Genomic DNA, 23,879 nt, shown 5'->3' with positions numbered 1-23,879 from the left:
TTCGAAATCTTGAGGTATGTCTGGTTGAGGTAATCTACTGTTCAGTGTCGTTGCTGAGTATAAAGCACTAAGTACTCATGTGCAAAGACCATGAATATTTCACTTGTGGGTGGTAACATGCAGCTAATGGATCAAACTCTGCACAACATGATACTGGTTTATACAAAGATGAGCTTGCTGGGATTTTAGTTGAACTGCAGACATTCTTGTGGAAGCATGCATTCAGGACACAAGATGTGATTTTGCTGAAGGAAGCCCACTGAGCTGGAATCTGAAGCCAGATTTCTCATATCCAACATCAATGTTCCAGCCAATGGCACCACACATCGGGTTTTTATGAAAAGGATACTGAGTTAATGGGCTTTTTTTAACTTATACATTTCACTGGGGGCGGGGAGCCTTTTAAAGAGCACCGGGGACTACATTTACTTCATAATCACTGCACAAACTTTAAGAACTTGTGCTTTCGTTTGATTCTACCTTCAGCAGCAAACCTTTCTTGAATCACTGGTTCTTTTTAATCTAAAGTGATCATTAGAAAGTTCTTTTTTTGGAAGGTGGGGAATAATGTTTCCACAACATATCCCTTCAAACTAAAGAGTGTATTTTGTATCACTGTAAATACAACTCTTCCCCATTGCCTTTAGCTATTCTGGCTTGAATGTTCTCCTAAGTGGATATGTGATATCACACCGGATTCTGCTATTTGAATTATACAGCCATTATATAGGTTTCAGGCGTGTGACTGGAAGCAGGTGCTCTACCAAGCCAAAATACACATCTCACTGCTCCTTATTTTCTTTCAGATTATTCCAACTGGCTTTTCCCACAGGCAGATCACACAGGCTTCCATATGGCTGCTATTTTTCAACCCTTTTTAAATATGATTAAGCCAAATTAATGTAAAAATTAAATGCCACTGAGGTATTTACAGAAGAACTTGCCATGGATAAAAAGAACTACCTATGAGTCATAATGAAAAAAAGTTAAACTACTACTTTATATAAAACTTACAATGTGCTTTCCAAGCTTTATCTTCTTCGTTCTATCAACAATCCTGGTATGTACTTATTATTCCCATTTAACAGATAAGTTAGGCCATGAGATAAGAATTTGTTGCATATGGCCACCCAGTAAGTTTATGGCTAAAGAAGTGTTTGCACTGAAGTTTGCCATGCTTTAGGTCTAGAACGAGGCGCTGGGAGAAACTGACTACCACTCAATAAACAGTACCACTGTAATTTATGTGGTCTTTGTTGGGTGAGGACACAAATGAATTTGTGGCAGTAAAAATTAACTTGGAATAAAAAAACAGGAAATCCTGGAATACATGGTCATTTACATTATTAGTTTTGGAAATGAAGGTAAGGGCCTGGCCATGTATCCTAGAACACTGTTTGATGACTTTCCAGTTCTTTTGCAATGATTCTTGGAGAGTGTGCAAATAGTTATCCCTACCCAAAATGCTACATTTAAAATAACTATACCTCACCATTCCTTCTAAACTCACTAAACGGTCATACCTCAGGTTACAGATGCTTCAGGTTGTGCACCGCACAGAACCCGGAAGTACTGGAACAGGTTACTTCCGGGTTTCGGCGCTTGCGTATGCACAGAAGCGCTACATCACACTTTGCGCATGCGCAGAAGCGGCTAATCGCAACCCACGGGTGCGCAGACGCAGCGCTGCAGGTTGTGAATGCTGTGGGTTGTGAACGTGCCTCCCGCACAGATTATGCTTGCAACCTGAGCGTCCACTGTACTGCACTTTAGCTCTAGTTTTTTTTAAAAGCCCCACAATTTAAAAATATTGTCTTTTGAAATTCCCATTTGTACAGTTTATTTCTCCCTGCTATCCACCAAAGCATACAGAATTGTGACATGTGCTTGTTAAGTCTTCAGCCAACAAAAGTTCCAGAACTGGCAACCTGAGGCACATCTGGCAAGAACTCAGTCTGAGCACCATTGTTCTGATACAACTGGCACTGACGCTACTAAGCTTTCAGCAGCAGGTCCTGGTTATTTTTCCAGGTTTTCGGTGAAATTTCATGTCAGTATTGGATTATTCTGCATTGTAATTTGGTTGAAGTTTGACCTGCCTTTTTCTCCTGTTGTTTTATGTACATGTATTTCTTTTTTAATTATTAGTAGGCATTGAATGAGAATTTATAAAGAAGAACAGAGGCGTTTTTGGTTTTTTTAATCACCTAGCTCTTGCTACAGAAGTTAAAGCACTGCAGGGAGGCTACTTATGAAGGCCAGAACAGAATGTGCCACTTTGGGAGCTTTACTGTAGGCATCTGATTCCAATGCAATGAGAACATGGAATATATCAAAGCAAACTGTGCAGCTGGGGCATTTCCAAGAATTAGACTAGGTGATTCACTTCACATCACTACTTTAGAAAATAACAATTCCATCTCCCAACGCTGATCGCAGATATTGCACTTTGTTAGAATTTTCAGGTCTGCACCACTGACCTTTACTGACATCCATTGCCAAATAAGGAGAAGATGCATTAGAGCAATTGGAAATAATACAATATATCTGTATAAGGTCATATTGTAGGATGCTTAAACTGACGTATATTGTAATTTGATGCTTTTTAAAAGGTTGAAATCTTTAAAAGGAGGTAGGTTCTCTTGCTCCAAAAGAATGTGTGTGTGTTTCTTTGTGGCTGATTAGCTACTCTCCCTGTGCAAAGGTCAGAGGGGGCAGGGTTTCTGTTGAGGCAGGTGATTAGCTGTGGGAGGAGCAGTGCATGCAATTGGATCCATCTTTTAGATTTAGGGGAGCTAGTCTCAAACGTTTGTTGGGGGAGACCTAGGTTTTTTTGGGGGGGAGTTATTTGTCCTGTCTTCACACTTTTTATGATGGAGGACTGCTGTAGCCACCCCCAACGACACGTTCTCAAGATGGAGGGTGAGGGAACAGCTGCAGTCGCCTGCGGTTCCTGCGCAATGTTTGCCATCTTGCCAAAGGTTGCAGGCAGCTTTACCTGCAGCAATTGCATGTTGATTGCCCTCTTAGAAGACAAAGTCCAGCAACTGGAGGAACGTGTAGCTACGCTCCAAAGAATTAGAGAGCTGGAGCTCTTCTTGGAAGCAACAGAGCACACCGTCTCCACCAAGGAGGAGACAGGGGACTCCCCTGAGAAGGAGGCTAGTTCACCAACACAGGAGCCAGATATATGGAGAAACGTGACTCAAAGAAGTAGGAGGCCCAGGGTTCGCTCTGATTGTTTAGAAATACACAATCACTTTGAGGTCCTCTCCCCTAGCATGGAAGACGAAGAGCAGACTCCATTTGAGGATCTCTCCCTCATTACAGTCGATCAGGTATATGAAGACGAGCAGCAAAGTCAGTCCTCAGGGAATGTGCAGGTGACCTTGGAACGGACAGCTCACGGAAGAACCCCGAACAAACCTAAGAGGAGGCGTGTAGTGGTGATAGGGGATTCCCTACTGAGGGGAACAGAAGCAGTGATCTGTGGGCCTGACAAGATGTCTCGGGAAGTGTGCTGTCTCCCCGGGGCTAAGATCCAAGATGTAACTGAACGACTGCAAGGAATCATAAAACCCACTGACAAATACCCCTTCCTCTTGGTTCATGTGGGAACCAATGACACTGCAAGCAATAGCCTCCAGAAGATCAAAAGAGACTACGAGGCTCTGGGCAGGAAATTGAAGCAATTAAATGCACAAATTGTCATCTCATCTGTCCTCCCAGTTGAACAACGTGGCCCAGGGAGAGAGGGAAAAATAGTGGAAGTGAACAGCTGGCTTCGCAAATGGTGTAAACAGGAACGGTTTGGATTCTTAGACCACGCACTGCAGTTTCTTGAAGATGGACTTCTGGCAAGCGATGGGCTGCACCTCACAACGGTTGGGAGGAATGTTTTTGCCAAAAATCTCAGAAACCTCATCAGGAGGGCTTTAAACTAACTAATGTGGGGGAGGGAGACAGTGCTCCTGAAGGTAGGAGTCTGTCAATTGATGAAGATGATCATCCAAATGTCATAGACCAAATGGAGCAAACAGCACGCAGACCTAGTGGTGGGAGAAAAAAATCCTTAAATAAGAGACACGGGGGCGTGATTAATGGACTTCAATGTCTGTACACTAATAAACAAGATGAGCTTGAGCTCTTGGTACAGCAAACTAAATATGACATAATAGGCATCACTGAAACCTGGTGGGATAAGTCCCACGACTGGAATGTAATAATGGAGGGATACAATCTATTTCAGAGAAACAGACCAGACAAGAAAGGAGGAGGAGTGGCGTTATATGTCAGGGATGTGTATACCTGTGAAGAGATCCAAGATTTAGAACCTCAAAGCCAAAGTGAGAGAATTTGGGTCAAAATTAAGGGAGAGAAGAATAACAGGGACCTCATTGTGGGAGTTTACTATAGATCCCCAAGCCAAACGGAGGACATAGATGATGCCTTCCTGGAACAGATGGCCAAGCATGCAAAAGGAAGGGAGATAGTAGTAATGGGGGACTTCAATTACCCGGATATTTGTTGGATGTCAAACTCAGCCAAGAGCATAAGGTCAAACAGATTCCTCACTGGCCTTGCAGACAACTTCATTGCCCAGAAAGTGGGAGAAGCAACAAGAGGAACAGCCATTTTAGATCTGGTCCTAACCAATGTTGATGACCTGGTTAGTGGGGTAGAAGTGGAAGGATCATTAGGTGCGAGTGATCATGCTCTTCTGAAGTTTACTATACAGCGGAAAGGAGCAGCCAAGCATACTAGGACTCAATTTCTTGACTTTAAGAAAGCCGACTTCATAAAACTTAGGGAAGTGCTGGGTGAGATCCCATGGACAGTAATACTAAAAGGAAAGGGAGTTCATGATGGCTGGGAGTTTGTTAAGAGGGAGATAGTAAAAGCACAACTTCAGGCAATACCAATGAGACGGAAACATGGAAGGTGCCTAAAGAAGCCACCGTGGCTATCTAAATAACTTTTAAGTGAGTTAAGATTTAAAAAGGATGTGTACAAAAAATGGAAAAGGGGGGAAACCACCAAAGAGGAATTCAAACAAATAGCCAGCATGTGTAGACACAAAGTCAGAAAAGCTAAAGCACAGAATGAACTCAGGCTTGCTAGAGAGGTTAAAAGCAACAAAGAAGGCTTTTATGGGTATGTTCGTAGCAAAAGGAAGAACAAAGAAACAGTGGGGTCACTCAGAGGAGAAGATGGTGAAATGCAAACAGGGGACACAGAAAGGGCTGAACTCCTCAATGCCTTCTTTGCCTCAGTCTTCTCCGATAAAGAAAACAATGCCCGACCTGAAGAATTTGGAGCAAATGATTCAGCAGAGGAAACACAGCCCAGAATAACTAAGGAGATAGTACAAGAATACTTGGCTAGTTTAGATGTATTCAAGTCTCCAGGGCCAGATGAACTGCATCCAAGAGTATTAAAAGAACTGGCAGATGTGATCTCAGAACCACTGGCAGTCATCTTTGAGAATTCCTGGAGAACAGGCAAAGTCCCAGCAGACTGGAGGAGGGCAAATGTTGTTCTTATTTTCAAAAAGGGGAAAAGAGAGGACCCAAATAATTACCGCCCAGTCAGTCTGACATCAATACCAGGGAAGATTCTGGAGCAGATCATTAAGCAAACAGTCTGTGAGCACCTAGAAAGGAATGCTGTGATCACCAATAGTCAGCATGGATTTCTGAAAAATAAGTCATGTCAGACTAACCTGATCTCGTTTTTTGACGGAATTACAAGCCTGGTAGATGAAGGGAACGCAGTGGATGTAGCCTACCTTGATTTCAGCAAGGCATTTGACAAGGTGCCCCATGATATTCTTGTAAAGAAGCTGGTAAAATGCGGTCTTGACTATGCTACCACTCAGTGGATTTGTAACTGGCTGACTGACCGAATCCCAAAGGGTGCTCATCAATGGTTCCTCTTCATCCTGGAGAAGAGTGACTAGTGGGGTGCCACAGGGTTCTGTCTTGGGCCCGGTCTTATTCAACATCTTTATCAATGATTTGGATGATGGACTCAAGGGCATCCTGATCAAATTTGCAGATGACACCAAACTGGGAGGGGTGGCTAACACCCCAGAGGACAGGATCACACTTCAAAACGAACTTGACAGATTAGAGAACTAGGCCAAAACAAACAAGATGAATTTTAACAGGGAGAAATGTAAAGTATTGCACTTGGGCAAAAAAAATGAGAGGCACAAATACAAGATGGGTGACACCTGGCTTGAGAGCAGTACATGTGAAAAGGATCTAGGAGTCTTGGTTGACCACAAACTTGACATGAGCCAACAGTGTGACGCGGCAGCTAAAAAAGCCAATGCAATTCTGGGCTGCATCAATAGGAGTATAGCATCTAGATCAAGGGAAGTAATAGTGCCACTGGATTCTGCTCTGGTCAGACCTCACCTGGAGTACTGTGTCCAGTTCTGGGCACCACAGTTCAAGAAGGACACTGACAAACTGGAACGTGTCCAGAGGAGGGCAACCAAAATGGTCAAAGGCCTGGAAATGATGCCTTATGAGGAACGGCTAAGGGAGCTGGGCATGTTTAGCCTGGAGAAGAGGAGGTTAAGGGGTGATATGATAGCCATGTTCAAATATATAAAAGGATGTCACATAGAGGAGGGAGAAAGGTTGTTTTCTGCTGCTCCAGAGAAGTGGACACGGAGCAATGGTTCCAAACTACAAGAAAGAAGATTCCACCTAAACATTAGGAAGAACTTCCTGACAGTAAGAGCTGTTTGACAGTGGAATTTGCTGCCAAGGAGTGTGGTGGAGTCTCCTTCTTTGGAGGCCTTTAAGCAGAGGCTTGACAACCATATGTCAGGAGTGCTCTGATGGTGTTTCCTGCTTGGCAGGGGGTTGGACTCGATGGCCCTTGTGGTCTCTTCCAACTCTATGATTCTATGAAAAGGAGTCTCCCCTGCACCCACACCAATTCCAGCTTGTAAATATGGTGACTTTCACCTGGACAGGAAAAGTTCAAACTTGATTGACAAGCTAGTTGGTAACTCTTAAGAATAAGATGTGATAGCTATAAATTTTAAACATTGCTACTGTGCAGTGCAATACTAATTTTATATACATATTTTTTTGTGGCAGCAGTCAATGGTGCTCTTAGGGCTGGGCTTTGGGCAGAGGTCTAGGGGCCCTATAACCCCTAACCTTAGGTGTGGGAAAAAACACTTTGGCTCGCCACTCACTCACCAGCTCTGGATTGAGCCTATGCTGAATGCCTGGGCTGCTATCAGTGTCTCAGCAAAACTGTGCCTCTTTGATTTTAAAGTACAAGCAAAGAAGGGAAATGCACTTTAAAATCCAAGCCATGTAGCACTAAGGGGCAGCTTTGGGGAGAGACCATGATAAAAAAACAACACCCCGAAAAAACATAAGATGAGCACGGCTGTATCAAACAAAAGGCTCATCTAGTCCAACATTCTATTCTCACAGTGATCTTCAGGAAGCCAACAACAAGGACCTGGGCAACCACCATCTAGACAGATAGCTGGCATTTTGAACAAGGAAATGAGAGGAAGTGGGAAGTGAACTACAGTGCATGATTAAGTAGCATAGTTCCCTTCCCACATTCTCTCAGGTCCACTTTCTACCTGTTGACTAAGTAAGGAAACAGACACCCTCAAACCAGTGTCATGACATATTCATTTTCCACCTTAGTATCTAAGGTGAAGAAAGGGGAAGATATTATGAGATCACCGGGGTGTGGGTGTGGGTGACACTTTAGCATGTACATAAGATAGTGACCCTGTTCAAACATCATGGTAAACTACTAAGGTATACATTTATTGGCTGTTTGTCTCCTTTCTGCTAGGATGAAGGAGAAACACATTATGCTCAGACCAGAGATCATGGCTTCTTTCACTTCCAACAGATCACCATCTGCAGCCAAGTTTTGTTCTTGGTTTAATGAGCATGGTTTCTTGAGAGTGGAATAAACTATGACGCCTAGTTTGGATGGAACCCTGAGCCAGGGTGGTGGCTTATTTTCTCCGCTGATTTAGAAGGAGGCAACCAGTTCAGACAAGTGTGTCCATGGTAAATAATTAGCCATGACGTACTCCACAACACAGGAACCAGGTCAATACTCCATTGTATTGTATTTACAATTATGGAGCCAGTCAGATACATATTAAGACAGTAGACCTTTCAAAAATGCACCTCAAGCTTTTATGGTCTCTCATCTTGAACAGTAACCCTTTAAAGTTTTAAGGTGATGATTACATTTAGCATAAAATATGTCAATGCAGGTCAAAGATTCCCCACTTGGTTTTAAAATCCACTTCAAAAATATTCTTTCCTGTCACAATCGGCCTTTTCGGGACAAAGATGTGACAGGAGGCCTTTCTGTTTAAAGCACTCTGAAGATGCATTTATTATTCAGATAGGTTCTCTCGGGAGAACTAGAGATGAATAGGAATACATTATCAAACTTCATCAGGAAGGGAGAAGGGATGTGCAAAGCAAGGTAACAGCCTATCAGCTGTCATATTTCTCTCTCTTAGATGCAACCAATCAAAATCACAGCCTGCTCATTCAATCTTTTCAGGAGAAAAGAAAAATAATTTGCAAAAGTACTCCTGAATTAATGACAAGGAGGTTTATTGGGTCATCCCTCTCGTTGACAGCAAGCTCCTGAATCTGCATTAGTCAATCAAGTGTCAGCTTTGCTCTTTTTAGCTTACCTACAACTTGTGACTGACTGTACCCACAAGGGAAAATACAAAAGTAAACCTTACTATTGTTGGGGTTGTTCAATTGTCAAAAAAGCCAACTAAGGAGCAGATTATTTGCAGGAGCAGCAACTATTGTAGCATGAACATCCCTCCCCTCTAAACTTGAGGGCATTATCTTTTTTAAAGTTAACACTGTCTGTGAATTTTTCAATTAATCAATATAGATTGAATTGCCTAGATATATGTGATCTTTACTCGAATTGAAACTCTTCAGACATTACAGAAGGCTCTCAATCTTACCTCAAAGATAAATTTGGAACTTCCAAAATTTGTCTTCTGCTTCTGCCAGAAGTTATCCGGCTTGATTATCAGGGCAACATGAATTTCTGCAGGGAAGGCCTCCTGAAGAGTCTTCAATAGGGGCTTGATCAGGTCCCACTTAGACCCCCTCATATCAATGATGACAGTAAACCCTCGTTTGCAGACATCTTCACTGTAGGGATAAAACATGGGATAAATAATGTGCCTTCAGGAGCACAGGGTATATGATGCACAGAAATGTGAAGATGCAATCACACACAAGTGTCACGACACTTGGCTTGCTTCTTTTCTGATCCAGGTGTGTCAGTCCAGGTGGTCCTCCTACTAAAGATCTCCACTTAGTGTTATCATATTATTTACTTGAGAATTTTGTTCCTTTCTTCAGTTGTTGCCATTATGTATGTTTCTTTGAGTGTGCAATCATTAACTTTCAAACGAACCCTGTGACATAGTTTATTATAATTCCCAATATAAAGCATAGATTAACTGGTTTGTCCAAGATCACACAACAAATCCTTGACTCAGATAGCATTTGATCCTAATACTTTTTCCCAAAAAAGTCCATAAATATACAGTGGTACCTCAGGTTAAGTACTTAATTCGTTCCGGAGGTCCGTTCTTAACCTGAAACTGTTCTTAACCTGAAGCACCACTTTAGCTAATGGGGCCTCCTGCTTCTGCCGCGCCCAGAAACTGCCCAGAAAACTTTGGTTATAGGGAGACATATAAAGTATATTATAAAGAAATAAACAAAAATACTGTAAACATTGCCTGGAGAAAAGACTTTTGAACCAGGTCACAGAAAGGCTCATATCTCACAACCCATTTTTCTCAAATAAGCATTTTAAAGTATTTTTGTGTTTACATTTTGTTTACATTTTGTTATGTCAGTAAGTGTGCTCAGTAGACTGAAATAAATCCAATAATAGCTACTTGGTTCTTGAGGATGTGGAATTAGGTAACTACGGAAAAACTCACATCAAATTTATCTTTCTACAGAATTGGCCAAACCTGATGCTTTCCCGGATAAGAAGGTGAGGGTGGGCTGGATGCATAGAAAACAAATATGTTATGCAACCTCCTGTAAAAGAGGCTGTTTAACTGTTATAATTGTCAATACTGTATCTTTGCTGTATTGTCTTCGGTGTATGATTAATTTGTTTATAAATGATATACAACTTTCTATATTTTTGAATTTTGAATTACATGTGATATCCACCAAAAGCATATGAGTACTCCCATTGTCATGGACAAGAGTTGTCAAGCTTTCTTTTGGAGGGTAAGACCAAAGTTGTCAAGCTTTTTTTTAGTGATAGTGATGTTAGCGCAAGGACTTCTGGCTCTGCAATGAAATTTTCCCTTCCTCTCCTCTCCTTGTCTCTTGCCCTTCTTGGTTTCCCTTTTTCTTTTCTGTTTATAAAAACTTAGAAATAAAACCTGGCTGAGGATATCCCAGTCCCTGTAAGTTAGCACCTGGGCACTTGAATCAGCTAGGCTAGGCTCTAGACCAGAGCTTTCCAAATTGTGTGTCGCGATATGTTAGTGTGTCAGCTGCAGTATGTAGGTGTGTCACATGAATGCTCTTATAATGAGTTAGTTTAGCTGCTGGTTTGCTAGTAAAGCTGAATTGCTGTGTCACAAGATGATGCATGTCTAAAAACTGTGTCACAACATGAAAAATTTGGAAAGCTCTGCTCTAGACTCAAGTCTAAAGCCTGCAAGGGGGCAGGACAAAAAGGAGATGCGGAGGTTGCATGAGGAGAGTCCATGGGCCTTCAGTGCCACACAACTAGAACAGGGGTAACCTGTGGCCAACCAGATGTTGTTGGACACCAACTCCCATCAACCCCAGTTAGCATGTCCAAAGGTTAGGGACTACAGGAGGTGTAGTCCACCAATGTCTGGAGGACAAAAAGTGAGCTACCACTAGAAGTTTTCCTGACATGGCAAGTTGTTACTGTGCAGTCAGCAATATGTTTTCCATTAGTGTAGTAGCTGATGTCACAGTAGCTTCACTGCAGCTGAAAACCTTATTTACTTACATATCCAAACAGTGACTTACAAAGTCACATCCTATGAATATGCAAAAGCACAAATTAGTAACAAGAAAGCTTGAAATCCCCTTTGTGTATCTTGTTTTTCAAGTTTTTAAGTGGGATGCTAATTCACATTTTAATTTAAATGCACACACTTTGAAAAATGTGTGGAATTTGTAGCAACTGAGCTTCACTTCAGTTTTCCAGCTGCAGAAGAAGATACGAAGGAATCTGTGCCTTGCAGTAGTTAGGATCAAAACGGAGAAGAGCCTTGGTTTAAATGAATAGCCTGAGGAACAGCCAAAGTATACTGATCAAAAGTACGGGTGGGTGGAGACAATCATTGCAGGAATGCTATTTACATATTAGAGTTACACTACTATACAGACATAGCGCTGGGATAGAATGGATTTCAGAATCAAGAGCTGAGATCCTTGATGCTCAAGCCTAGGAAAGCTTGCAGCATTGATAGTGCTTTATGATTATATTTTAAAAGCCCTTCATAAAGGATGGAAGTTTCATGACCTCACTTGGTGCTTGGCCATTTTCTCATGATAGGCATCGCAGCACACATACATACTTTAAGCAACAACATACCCTGTCTTCTAAATACATGGTAATTAGCAGGAAGCTATATGGCTGGGGGCAGATTACCCAGAATTAACTAATGGGATTTGACAAGTAGCTTCAGACATTGGACACTAAAATTTGATCATAACTTTGTAGAAAAGCAGCATGCAATTATCATGATACCAGAGAGTTCAGATTTAGATGAAAGACAGGACCTGGAGGCTTTTCTAGGTGAATGCCATTAACCTAATTAAAGTATTAACAGGAGAAATAACAGGTTCTCTGAAAGTGAGAGCCTAGTTTCAGGGGTCACATTTAGGTTGGCAAAGGGGAGCAATATTCCCACCCCTGTGGTTCAGGCCAGGTGTAAGCAAGCTTCTCAAGCATAGGCATAGCCAGGAGTTTTTTTTTTGGGGGGCAGGCCTTTTGTTAGGGGCAGAATCTCAGTTTGCTATGTATTACTATTTTTTATTTCTACTGATTGGGGAGGCAGCTGCCCCTCCCTGTCCTCCCTTGGCTATGCCCATGTTCTCAAGTGCTTCTATCCCTTGTCTATACAGACTCTCAAACTGGCTCCTCCCTGTTGCAATCTGAAACAGTAGCTCTGTCTTCATGTTCTTCAAAATTTAATTAAGAATAGCCTTCAATACATTGATCAGCTACTAAATAATTAGGAAGACCTTGGTCAATCTAGAGACACAAATGCTTCATTACATGATCAGACTATACAGTAGTATGTAGGTAACATGCACACACACACACAAACACAAATGTTCAGTCAATAATGCCAATCCAGTAAAGTGAAACTGTAGAGTGCTTGTTTGTTTATATGATAAACTAGTTCAATACAAGTAAAAGTCATGAACAAACAAACAAACTATAAATACAAACTTCAATGAGGTATATTTGTCAAAGCTTTGGAATTATGCATATTGTACATGTTACACATGCCTTGGATTTTTGTCATTAAAAGCAAACTGAAGATTAATTAACCTGGAACTGTTAAATTGTACTCCTACTGAGCACAGTAGCTTGCTTTGATTTCAAATGACTGAGGGTTCTGTTTTAATCCGTTCAGTTTATTAACATACAAGTCATTTACCACTTATTCACTTTCCATAGTAATTGTTGTCTGGCAATTGTCTCTCATTGGACAGACTCTCAGCAGTGTTTAAGATGAGAGAACAAAGCAGGATGGGAAAACTCTTACCTTTCATAACAGGAACATTTTTTTAAGGTTGAAGTAGAAAAAATCAAGGATAAATTCTAAAGATCATGCATGAGAAACCTATGGCCTGCAGATGTTGTTGGACTCCAACTCCCCTCAGACAACATAGCCAATGTTCAGGGATGATGGGAGCTGTATTTCAACAAGAACGTGCCACAGGTTCTGCTTTCCTGCTACAGATCAATATTAGTATTTGCGAATACTTAATCTGAGCCAGAGTTTGCCCTATGGCACTCTTACCTCTACCCCATTATTACCAACAGGCAGCCCCTCATGCATACAGAATGAAGGAGCAGAGCTTCCAAAGAATGGGGTTTAGTCCTCATATGCCTTCTGTTTTCATAGATTAACCTCAGCATCCCTTATGAAAGCTGCATACTTATAGGAGTGCATCTTATGCCCCAGCCTGACCCCCCTCCTTTTCCTGTATTTTCTGGTTCATTTTTCCTTGATTGGCTTGGCTTGTAAGAGCATGACTGTCAGTTACTGAGTATGGAAACCTTGGGATATACAAATACGGTAAGCCTGCAGCTTATGCACATTTAACTGGGGGGGGGGGGGGGGAATAAGGTGGCAGAAAGGGGGCGGGCTTCCAGTAAAAAAAACTTTAGCAATCCCACCCACCCTTTTGCTCCCAATGTGTTTTTCACTATACGTGACTTTGGCTTTAGACACAATCCCAGGGAACATCAACCCTGCATACCTTTCAGGCTTACTGTATACAAACATGATAAGAATGGAATCAGATTAGTAAGGGGTGACAGGTGAAATGTACACCTTCAGAATCAGAGTATATGCATGAACAGATCTTTATGAGCAATGATCACAAGGCAGAAAGTAGCAAATATCCAAATATGCTGGATCTACACCGGCAGCATTTAAAAGCCTACACTTGAGCACTAAGAGTTTGACAGATGTAAAAGGAGGGATCGAGGGAGGGGGGAAGAGAGGGGGCAGCAATGGGTGTGGAATTAGAACTGCTAATGTCCAGTTTAAGTTTGTTCCATGGACTGTTTTGTGTTTTCCATCACTTGAATATTTTGGGTGATCTCAGTGGCAGCAGTCCACAGGCACTAACAGGCTAAATTAGCATTTGTATGAATGATGGTAATGATGTTTTCCTTCTGGAAGACTGACACAGTAATCCTATGAAAGGTAATACTGTACTCAGGGAGGAACACACAAGCAAAAGGAGGTTAAGAGAGGAGACCAAATTCCACTGTTAATTACAGTCCATGGGCCAGAGTACACATTTAGGACTATATACTCCCTTCATCCAGACCATCATTCAACTTCCACTTGGGGGAGGTTTGCATAAAAAACAAGGATAATAATTCACTCTTCTGTAATAATCAAAGCTTCCTGTTCTCATTATCTGTTCATACTACATTGCTATGTTCACAATTACTCACTTCAAATAATTGCTCAGCTTCAGGACCACCAACATTTTTGTCTTTCAGTTTTACTTCAGTCTAAGATTTTGTTTCTTTCTGTGTGTATCTTTCCCTTTTGTTGTTTTTTTCCACACTTTCTTCTCCAAGCAACAAATGGTCTAACGTTTTAAGTTTCACCTATATCACCATTCCTTCAGCAAATGTCAAGGAAAACCAGCAGGGTTGTGCTCCCCGCACCAGCTCTCTCCCATAAATGTCATAAACAAGGGTGACCAAGGCTGTTTCAGTGCCAGAACCAGGCCTGAAGCCAGACTGGAATGGATCCAAGTAATCAGCTTCCTTCAAGCATGCCTGTAGATGGACCACCACCACCACCTTAATATTTGTCCCTGGGTGATAGTTGTTTAATGCTTCTGGGTTCAGGGAAGTCTTCCAGGAGGTACACCACCACCTCCTTTGAGGCAAATGGTACTTTCCCCCTTTCCAATGAAGCACTGATCACTCTGAGACTCACCCAGTCAACCCTCTATGGCTAGTCTGAAGAAGCCAAGATGGGCAAGGGTCAAGAAGGCAGGTGATTGGCCATGCTTATTCAAACAGCTTGTCTACATCCTCAATAAACACACAAGACGTAACCATCTTGTACATCCTCAGGCTGCAACAATCTAAACTGATCCAGTATAGGTAGAATAGACAGCACTCTAGACAGTCACCACAGCATGCTATCAATCACATTGACAGTTTCTTCCCCCTGTCTGTGTCAGTCAATGACAGGGAGGAAGGGCAAGGAAACTCACAGCATATGACATCATCTCATGTGGTTATCATTTCTAAATGTTATGAGGCACGGAGTGGGGACATCTCAAACTAGAAATGACATTTTCAGCCATTCTTTGCTGCCAGTGCTACACTAATTCCAACTTTTAGGCACATTTCTCTCTCTGTTTTAATATTATCTCAAATGGAACCCATTTAAAAATTGTCCTAAGAAATGTCAGATCAAACAAAACATTTTTTTAAAAAAAAGAACCAGTAAGAACAGTGTGTACATCTGATTAACAGGTACATTGGGCAAAGACAAAAAAGGAAATACAATGTATGAGACGAAAGAAAAGCACTTCATCCAGTATCCAATTCCCATCATGTCCAAGTATTAGTATTATGTTAACCTGGATGCCCATCTCACTCATTTTACATCCTGTCAACATTTAGCAGAAACATTTGCCCATTTAAAGCAATGCAATTTGGCCCTTGTAAACACAACTTCTGCTGTTGTCTGCATTAAAAGTGTAAAAGTGTAGGTTAAAAACAAAAAGTACTTAAGTACAGTTAATTTCAATTTAACACCTGAAAATCCATAATCTAGCTATATCTTTAAAAAATATTTTTTAAAAAATATATTGTTAATGCTATTAGCTATCCATTTTCACTAGCAAGAAATAGCTTGCTCCAATATCAAACATGTTTTGAAACATTCTATTTCAATTAATTTTTCAGATATTTGGTAATAGTGATATGTATCTTTCATCCAGCATAGTTTGCCTCAAAGTTACTGACATTTAGAATGCTCTATAGTAATTAGATGAAATAATCTAACATTTTCACCACATTAAACATGAGTGGATGGCAAGCAATGTGGTGTTACTTCTTGAACCTTGAACTAACAAAAGATTTAAAAAGATATATATTTTTATATTGTTGTAAACCACTGTGATATATTTTTATGATACAGTGGTATATAAATATTTAAATAAATAAATAAATAAATAAATCTGTACAGTATCAGAAAAGATACATTCTCCCAGCAGTTGTTTGGCTGGTACAATTATCAACACATTACCTTGACAACAGAACTCACATCTTTGATATACAGTATGCCACATGCCAAACTCTGATACAGTTTTTAAAATCCCCACATTAGAGATATTTAGATCAGCTTTTCTGAAGCTGTTTTCCTTCCAATTCAAACAAACAAACAAACCTACATTGTTCATACTTAACATAAATAAAGGTCATGTCTCCACTGCTGCTCTACCAATCAGAGAGTCAGCTGAACAAAAATATATGATGTGTTTGAGAATACTGGAAAAAGAAATGAGGTTATAGGGTTGTAGATGTGTAAGTTTTTAGGTCCTCACAGATTTGAGGAATGCTTATTGCTACAACAGGCTCCGCATCTAAGATGCTTCCTATCATCATAAATAACAAGAGTATTTCTGGACAGCCCCAGTCAGCATAACCAATGGTAAAGGATGATGGGACTTGTAGTCCAACAACATCTGAAGGTCACCATGTTGGCTCTAATAGGTAACTATGTGGGAGTGGGGCAGGCAGTGATGGTCAATGCAGCCTAAAACTGATAATTTCTGCTCTTGGCTGTAACTGTTTCTTCTTTCCCAATTATATGCCTAGCAGGCAGCTAATCCCTAGCAAAACAATCTGGGAATAGAGAAGCCCTGGAGGTAATTCTATAGTTGTGTTATATATGGCTCCTGGATTTGCACTGGGTTGCCAGGACTTGGCTCCCAACTTCTAGGGGGGAAAGGGTGGTCATGAAACACCAAACTTTTGTGGATTAGGATTCATCCATTTTGGAATCTGCCACAGAAGAGTAGTATACTGATGGATTTGTCCAGCCCTTTGTGTCAGCATAGCATCATATTTTAAACACTTCAAGGCTTCTGCTACCCTGATCGCATGAAGGAGCAGGAGGATCTATCACAACATCTCTGTCCCATCAAACTCTTGTGTGGAATTATAATGGTTACAGTGCCTCTTCTCACTCAGTCCTCTGTATAGTAAGCACATCTGGCTGCTATTCGGTGTCCAATCTCCTGTATATTGAGTGGCATGTCTGAGGCAAAAATATGTTGAGTCTTCTTACACTGCAGCAAGTGGAAAGTACTATAATAAACTATTTTCATCTCCTTTCTTCCCTTTTAGTATTTCTAATTTGCTATAATATTTCCCTTTGTTTATCTACTGGAATATTGCAAACCCCATATCTTAAAGAGCCAGCAGTTGCTATGAATGTGTGTGTGTGTGTGTGTGTGTGTGAGAGAGAGAGAGAGAGAGAGAGAGAGAATAAGAAATAAGAAAAATGTGGTTCCAATGTTTCATTTATTTGCAATTACTTGTTCTTTTCTTATCAGTGCCTAAATACATTCTGTTTCTCTACCAGTGAAAAAGCAATTACGCTCCCTCCCCCTCCCCCGGCAAAGAAACTAAAACTATTTTTTCTTTTATTGGGACTAGACTTGAAAGCACCACCACTGGTGTTTTTCAGTATCACCGTAGTCAGCCATTGGAATTTGTAGTTATCATGGCCAACAGTTACTGCAAGCTGAAGGGGGCATGTGACAGGACTGTGAATGAAACAAGAATGCAGATGTGGAACTGCACAATGTCTGGATTAATTTGACCAGAAACGCTGGCCAAATACCAATGGATGAGAAAGCAAAGACAAAAGAGAAAGTAAAATTCAAGTTTGGCAACAAAAAGCTAAGTTAACAGAAGTGCCCATGCTGTTTTCAAGGAAATAACCAAGCACTGCATTTGTCAAAGAAATGCTGCAGTATCTGGTTAGTTAAGGTACAGTCCACCTACTGTTTAACTGTACATACATGTGTGATCTTGAAAGAGAAACTGTCATTTCTATGGGTTATTCTTTCTTTTTATGACAGCTTCAGAGATACTGAGAGAGTAGTGAGAAATATAGTGTCCTTTTAGGGTTTTTCCTACTTATCCTCCTTCTGCAGGCAAGAAGTGGCCTTGAATGTAAATACTTTGTTGTAATTTGGCATAAACATTTGCTTTAGATCAAGCTGAATGGCTTTGAAAATAGTGTTTGTACTTCTACAGCCACAAATTTCTAATACATGCAGAACACCAGCAATTGATATTTATTTTAAGAATATGATGATGATGACAACAACGAGAGAGAGAGAGAGAGAGAGAGAGAGAGAGAGAGAGAGAGAGAGACTGCAGAAAAATAAAATAAAAAGTGTATCCCATGTTACAGGTTGAAAGAATTGGTCCGAGGTGCGAAAAAAATTAAAGACAACTGATGTACATAATATCTTATCCCTGTGGCAATTACATATTACAGCTCAGAAATAACTTGCTTTCTTTTATTGTTCTTGGCTGCATGTCACTGCAAAATTCGGGGCATGGTAGTATTGTTACTTACCTGTCGGGTCACAATACAGTGGTACCTCGTTTTAAGAACAATCCTGTTTACAAACCATTTGAATTTACGAACTCCACAAAACCAAAAGTAGTGTCCTGGTTTGAGAACTTTACCTCGGTCTAAGAACGGAATCCGAAAGGTGGAAGGGCAGCGGCGATGGGAGGCTTCATTCGGGAAAGCACACCTCAGTTTAAGAACAATTTGGGTTTAAGAACGGACTTCCGGAATGGATTAAGTTCATAAACTGAGGTACCACTGTAAGTTGCTGGTAGGCTCAGCTCAACTTGGTGGGTCACAAGTCTGGCAGGCCTGCTCTTGATTGTCCAGTTATTCATATGCTTAGCTAATCCATTAAAGTAAAGTCTGGAGGGGAACCATTTCTCAAGCAACTATCATAACTTTGTGGATGTGAGCCAGAAATAAAGAAGCTTTATTATCTTAACATAACAATATAAAACAGGCTGTTTTCAAGTTCCAATAAGCATACATGATCACAACAGCTGTTTTTTAAAAAGCCAAATCTAATGAGAGAATGTTATTATTCAGATTCTTTTTAAAACCTGGCTGATGTCTGGCAATTTGGTATCACTCTCACTTGTCCTATTCTGTTGATGTTATCTCAGATTTACTGCAGTCAGCAGTGTCTGGCAAGTTCTCTCTCTTGTAGCCATGTGGATAAATATGGTATTAATCAGGGCTCCTTTCTTCTTCTTTTTTAAAAAAATTAAAATCCAGGATTAAAAGTGATATACATGTGGTATCTCCACAGCAAGCTTTGTCTGCATGGCAATTCTCCTTCTAGTGAAACTTATCATGTCGTTCCTTCTGACTGATTACCACCGCCAGATGCTTATGGAGGTATCAATGGCTGCTGTGGACACTTCCTATGCACTCCAAAGGACCCATGTGGCAAGCTACAGCATATGTTCAGAGTGATCATGTGTATGCTGCTTATCATGGAGGAAAGGTACTGTGAACCTCAATTTTTATATATTTTCTAGGAATGTTGATATGACATTGACATACTTCTCTAGAGACTGCCACCCTATTATCTCTTTCCCATCTAGTATCTCTTTCCTCCAAGACATTCGGTAGCAATAAAAAGGAGCTTGATTGAATGAAAATCAATACAGAATTGCTACTTGATGGTAAATTAACTGCTGGAACTCTCATGCCCTTCAGAGAAAGACACTGATGGACATGGGGCTAACTGAGAGCATTTCTAAGGAAGCAATTGAGCTCCAACTCCAGCTGTTATAAATACATTTGCCTTATTCTTATTCATTTTTTGGGTTCAGCTCAAAGTTGTAGAACTTTTTTTAGGGATTTACAAAAAGCTTGGGGGGGAGTTCTGCTTGGGGGGGGGGTTAAAGGCAAGGGACAAAGGGGTAAAGTTACTCACAAAAATCGCTATGGATCAAAACAGCAGAGAAAGCTCCGTCTTCCCTTCCAGAGATCATACAACAATGGAGGGTGGGGCAAGGGGGCGTAGCAGGAGTCAGTTTTAGAAGAGCTAAGGAAAGGGAGCCAGAGATCGACCGCAATCGCAATCTACCAAAACCTCATGGGGATTTACCAGTAGATCGCAATCGACCTGCTGGACATCCCTGATCTAATGGAAGCATGAAAGCCCATGCTTCCAGGATAATAAATAGACACTGTCACAGTGAAGGAGAGGTTAGAAGGATGTAGTACATTGAACTTCGATGTTCATCTGAATGCATTTGCTGCAACCTTTAGCACACAATTCACTGTTTTTCAGCATCAGAATTTCAATATTTCTTCTTATCATGATCATTCTCCTCCGACTCCATGAAATCACGGGCACTAGGAACTGACTAGGAAATAGGAATTTTTGTGATGCCACATTTTGTTACTCTTTTTCACTGAATGTGGACAAGTGGGGTAACACAAGTTGCAACATCATCACATAATAAAGACATTATGGCAGAGTTTGCCATCTGTAAAATATTGACGAACATGGATTAACATTTTGGGTTGACTATCTATCAAATCCCAAAAACAGATGTCAATTTTTAGCCACAGCAAAAAGAAAAAAATTAATGGGTGATTATTTTAGACTCAATTATACATCTGCCTTTTTGAAATTCAAATTAGTGTTATTTAAAAATGCTTTAGCATTTTAGTACAAATTAAGATACAATTCAACCCTGTCCCAATGTGTTTTTAGTCTGAGGAACATGAACGGGGCAGGATTAAAATGGAGGTCCAGGTCTGATGTAGGAGAAAAAAGGATGTTGATAGGTGAGGCCAAGTCAACAGCAGCAAAGCACAGACTAATTGATGGTGATCCAGGAAAGTTGCATGCTTTGCGGACAATCATAAAAAATAGAGGGAACAGGCTTGTTGGATCAAAATATGTAGAATATAGGAGTGCACAGAAAGCTAAATGCACTTCACCAACTCTCTTGTTTTGCTATTCCAAGCAGGCTGCAACAAGAGAGAATGTTCCTACATCTTTGAGTGCTAAAATATTACCTGACTCACTACAAAATCTTGGTATCACAAGCCTCAGTGGAATACTGCCTTGTCCCAGTAGGGTCAATCTGCATTTCTTATGTGCCTTCAAATTGTAAAGTCAGAAGGGACACTGAGGGCCCTCTAGTTCAACCCCTTGCATAGCAGGAATCCTGTCGACAGGCATCCCTGGGTGAGCTCAAGCCACCAACCTTCTGGTTAACAACCAGACGCAATGGCCTATTGTGTCAACTTGTCTCATCGCATATATTTAAACACCAGGCAAAAACGTTTCTCTTCAACCAGGTATGCAGCAATTAGCATTCTGTGGCTTTTTATATGTGTTTGTGGGAGTGGGGTTAGTGATCTGTGTTAGTTTTTCTTCCATTATGTGTTTTGTATTCTAATTTTGTATTTTTCTGTTGTGAATCCCCCTGGGATCTTTAGATGAAGGACAGTATACAAATTAAATAAATAAATAATAAACAAACTATGGCTTACCAGGAATGGACAAGCATGTTCATGCACTCTATTCAAAATCTCACCTTCACCTTCTTTCCTTTACCGTGCCAATAAAAAAACACCACACCACTGTCTTAGCATTGTATATGAACTAGAGGTTGCTGTTTGCTTCTCTCGAAACAAACCATGAGAACAAGCCAAGAACAAACCATGGTTTCTGGCCATTAAGTCTTATTTTGTTTAACTCCAGCTTACCATTATATACAAAACAGGCCAATGAAGTTAACTCAACAAGCTTTATTTTTTCTTGCTTTGTGGGCAGACATGGCTTGTCCAAATGGACTGTGAAAAGTAGAGTTTCAGTAAGTGGGAAACATTTAATTCACACAAACAGGCCTAGGGAACATGTTTGACATTTTGTTTGGGTATAATTTCAAAGTATAACTAATGAGGAAGCTAAAGCAACTGCCAGGATTTGTTGATGAAGCTTAGAATGTCTGCAGGGAGCAAACTTAACTATGCTTTAGTGAATGCCTCTCAACAGGACACTTTTTAGGCATTTAGCACCCTGGGCAAATAATTAATACAGCATGTTTTCGCTACTTGGATCCATTTGCATCTACATCCAGGCGACTCTTCCCCACTATCCTGTCCACCTTTCCTTCCCACTAATTCCAACTTATGTCAGAATGTGAATTCTTCGTGCAACTTAGTGCATAGAAAAATACTTCAAATATGGCAATCTCTAATTTGATCACTGAACACAAGGTTCAGTTTCTGTGCATCTGCTAGTATTAGAAACAGTAGTACAGTAGCCATAGAACAAGTCATTCTTCTATCTCTAGACAGCTGTTTCTATAGTGGGATGTCAACAAAATTATAAATTACATCGCAAAGCTCAGCACAGTGTGGTCAGCTCATAAAACCTTATAAATGTGATTTCAAAAATCAAACCACATTCCCATTTCCAATGCTAGAGTTTTCAGACTCTGTTCTACATATGTACTGATTTTATACAAGGAATCTTTACAGTTCTATGCATATGCTTGTTGAATAGTGCCACATTCTGTTTCATTCTGCTCACAACTGAGCAAATGCATCCATTCTTTTCCCCTAAATGCAGAACTTTGTGAGTATTTGTAAATTGGGCCAAAGGGCTGAACTGACTTGGAGGATTTTGCTGCTTTTTCCAGAATCAAAGCTTGCCATTTTTAAACTAGATTTCTAGTTCATTTGCTTGTAAAGCTATCCATTGCAATATAATATAATGCAAATTTATCTTGCTGAGTGTCTGTAACCAGCCAAAGAAAAACAGTGACAATTCAAAAACATTAGACATTCTTCACTTTAAAAGGCTTCTATCCCCCCCCCCCCATATTTTTAATTTATTTTGGATTAGTTTATAGAATCACAGAACTGTAGAGCTGGACCATCTAGCCCAACCCCCTGCAATGCAGAACTCTCAGCTAAAACATTCATGATAGGTGGTTAGCCAACCTCTTATTAAAAAACTCCAATGAAGGCAAGTCCACCACCTGCCAAGGGAATTTGACCTCAGACTCCTAAAGTTGCAAAATATAAATTTGTTTAAGATGAATTAAAATACCTATACTGATCATCATCCCATGAATACCACCAGGATATGGTTTGTTCAAACTAACTTTGGTTATAACAAGCAATAGTTCGGACATATAACAGAAGTGTGATTTGTCCTTAAAGCAAAAGCAGAAGATTGCAAACTCCTTTGCATGCAATGGAACAGAAAGGGAACACAATGGAACACATATGCCTGAGGCCTGCAGTGACTTATTCCTTAGCCAATAAACCATTGGAAAGGGTCAGACTGACATTATTTTCTGCCAGATATTCTTATCAGGGTCTTCACAAATGCATTTTTTGGCAGAAAAGCACGATAAAAATACTTTAAAAGATAAATAATCATTTGACTATTTTCAGATAACTAGGCCCAAACTTTGACCATGTGCTGATTCGTGTAACTATTACAACCCACCAAGTGCTATTCTCTTCCCACAAAGACTTTTAAATAGTTTGTGTCAGGGCAACATTTAATGGATTGTGCTCTTCATTTCCGAGAAGAATTCTGAAAATAAGGAAGAAGAAAACCAGTCTCTGAATTCTCTAACAAAAGAAGAGAGAAACAAACTGCTACTTGATTAAAAGGAGTCAATTTCTGGAAATCAGGGAAAGGCATTCCAAGAAACCAATACCCCATTCATTTGAGACCAAAACAGAAATTATTCCTGTTTAATGCTTAATTCACCCCCCCCCCATATTTAGGAAATATTGATGTAAAGATAACACATGGCTTCTGAATTAACTAATAGATTTCTTCCCAATTATTAGATTAAAATTATACTGGAGTAACATAAAGACACCCTGAAGGTTTAATAGAAAATGACCAAAAGATAAGCTAGATCCCATCCTTTTTACTCCCTAGTATTCTTGATTCCAAACTTTCAAATAATCTTAGTAC

At 40.3% G+C, this 23,879-nt stretch overlaps 1 protein-coding gene across 15 annotated transcripts in view; it reads right to left on the bottom strand.

Moving 5' to 3' along the window:
• Positions 1 to 23,879, bottom strand: part of KALRN (kalirin RhoGEF kinase) — a 492,818-nt gene that overhangs the window by 244,926 nt on the left and 224,013 nt on the right. For all 15 annotated transcript variants that reach the window (XM_079992485.1, XM_079992495.1, XM_079992497.1 and 12 more), the window contains one exon: positions 9,008 to 9,200. In XM_079992485.1, coding sequence (XP_079848611.1) covers positions 9,008 to 9,200 — 193 coding nt within the window. The remainder of the gene's footprint in view (positions 1 to 9,007; positions 9,201 to 23,879) is intronic.

The sequence above is a fragment of the Podarcis cretensis genome (assembly GCF_951804945.1).
Source record: "Podarcis cretensis genome assembly, chromosome: 1".
Classification (NCBI taxonomy): Eukaryota; Metazoa; Chordata; class Lepidosauria; order Squamata; family Lacertidae; genus Podarcis; species Podarcis cretensis.
The sequence above is the reverse complement of the archived record's forward strand: the minus strand, read 5'-3'. Positions and strand labels throughout refer to the sequence as shown.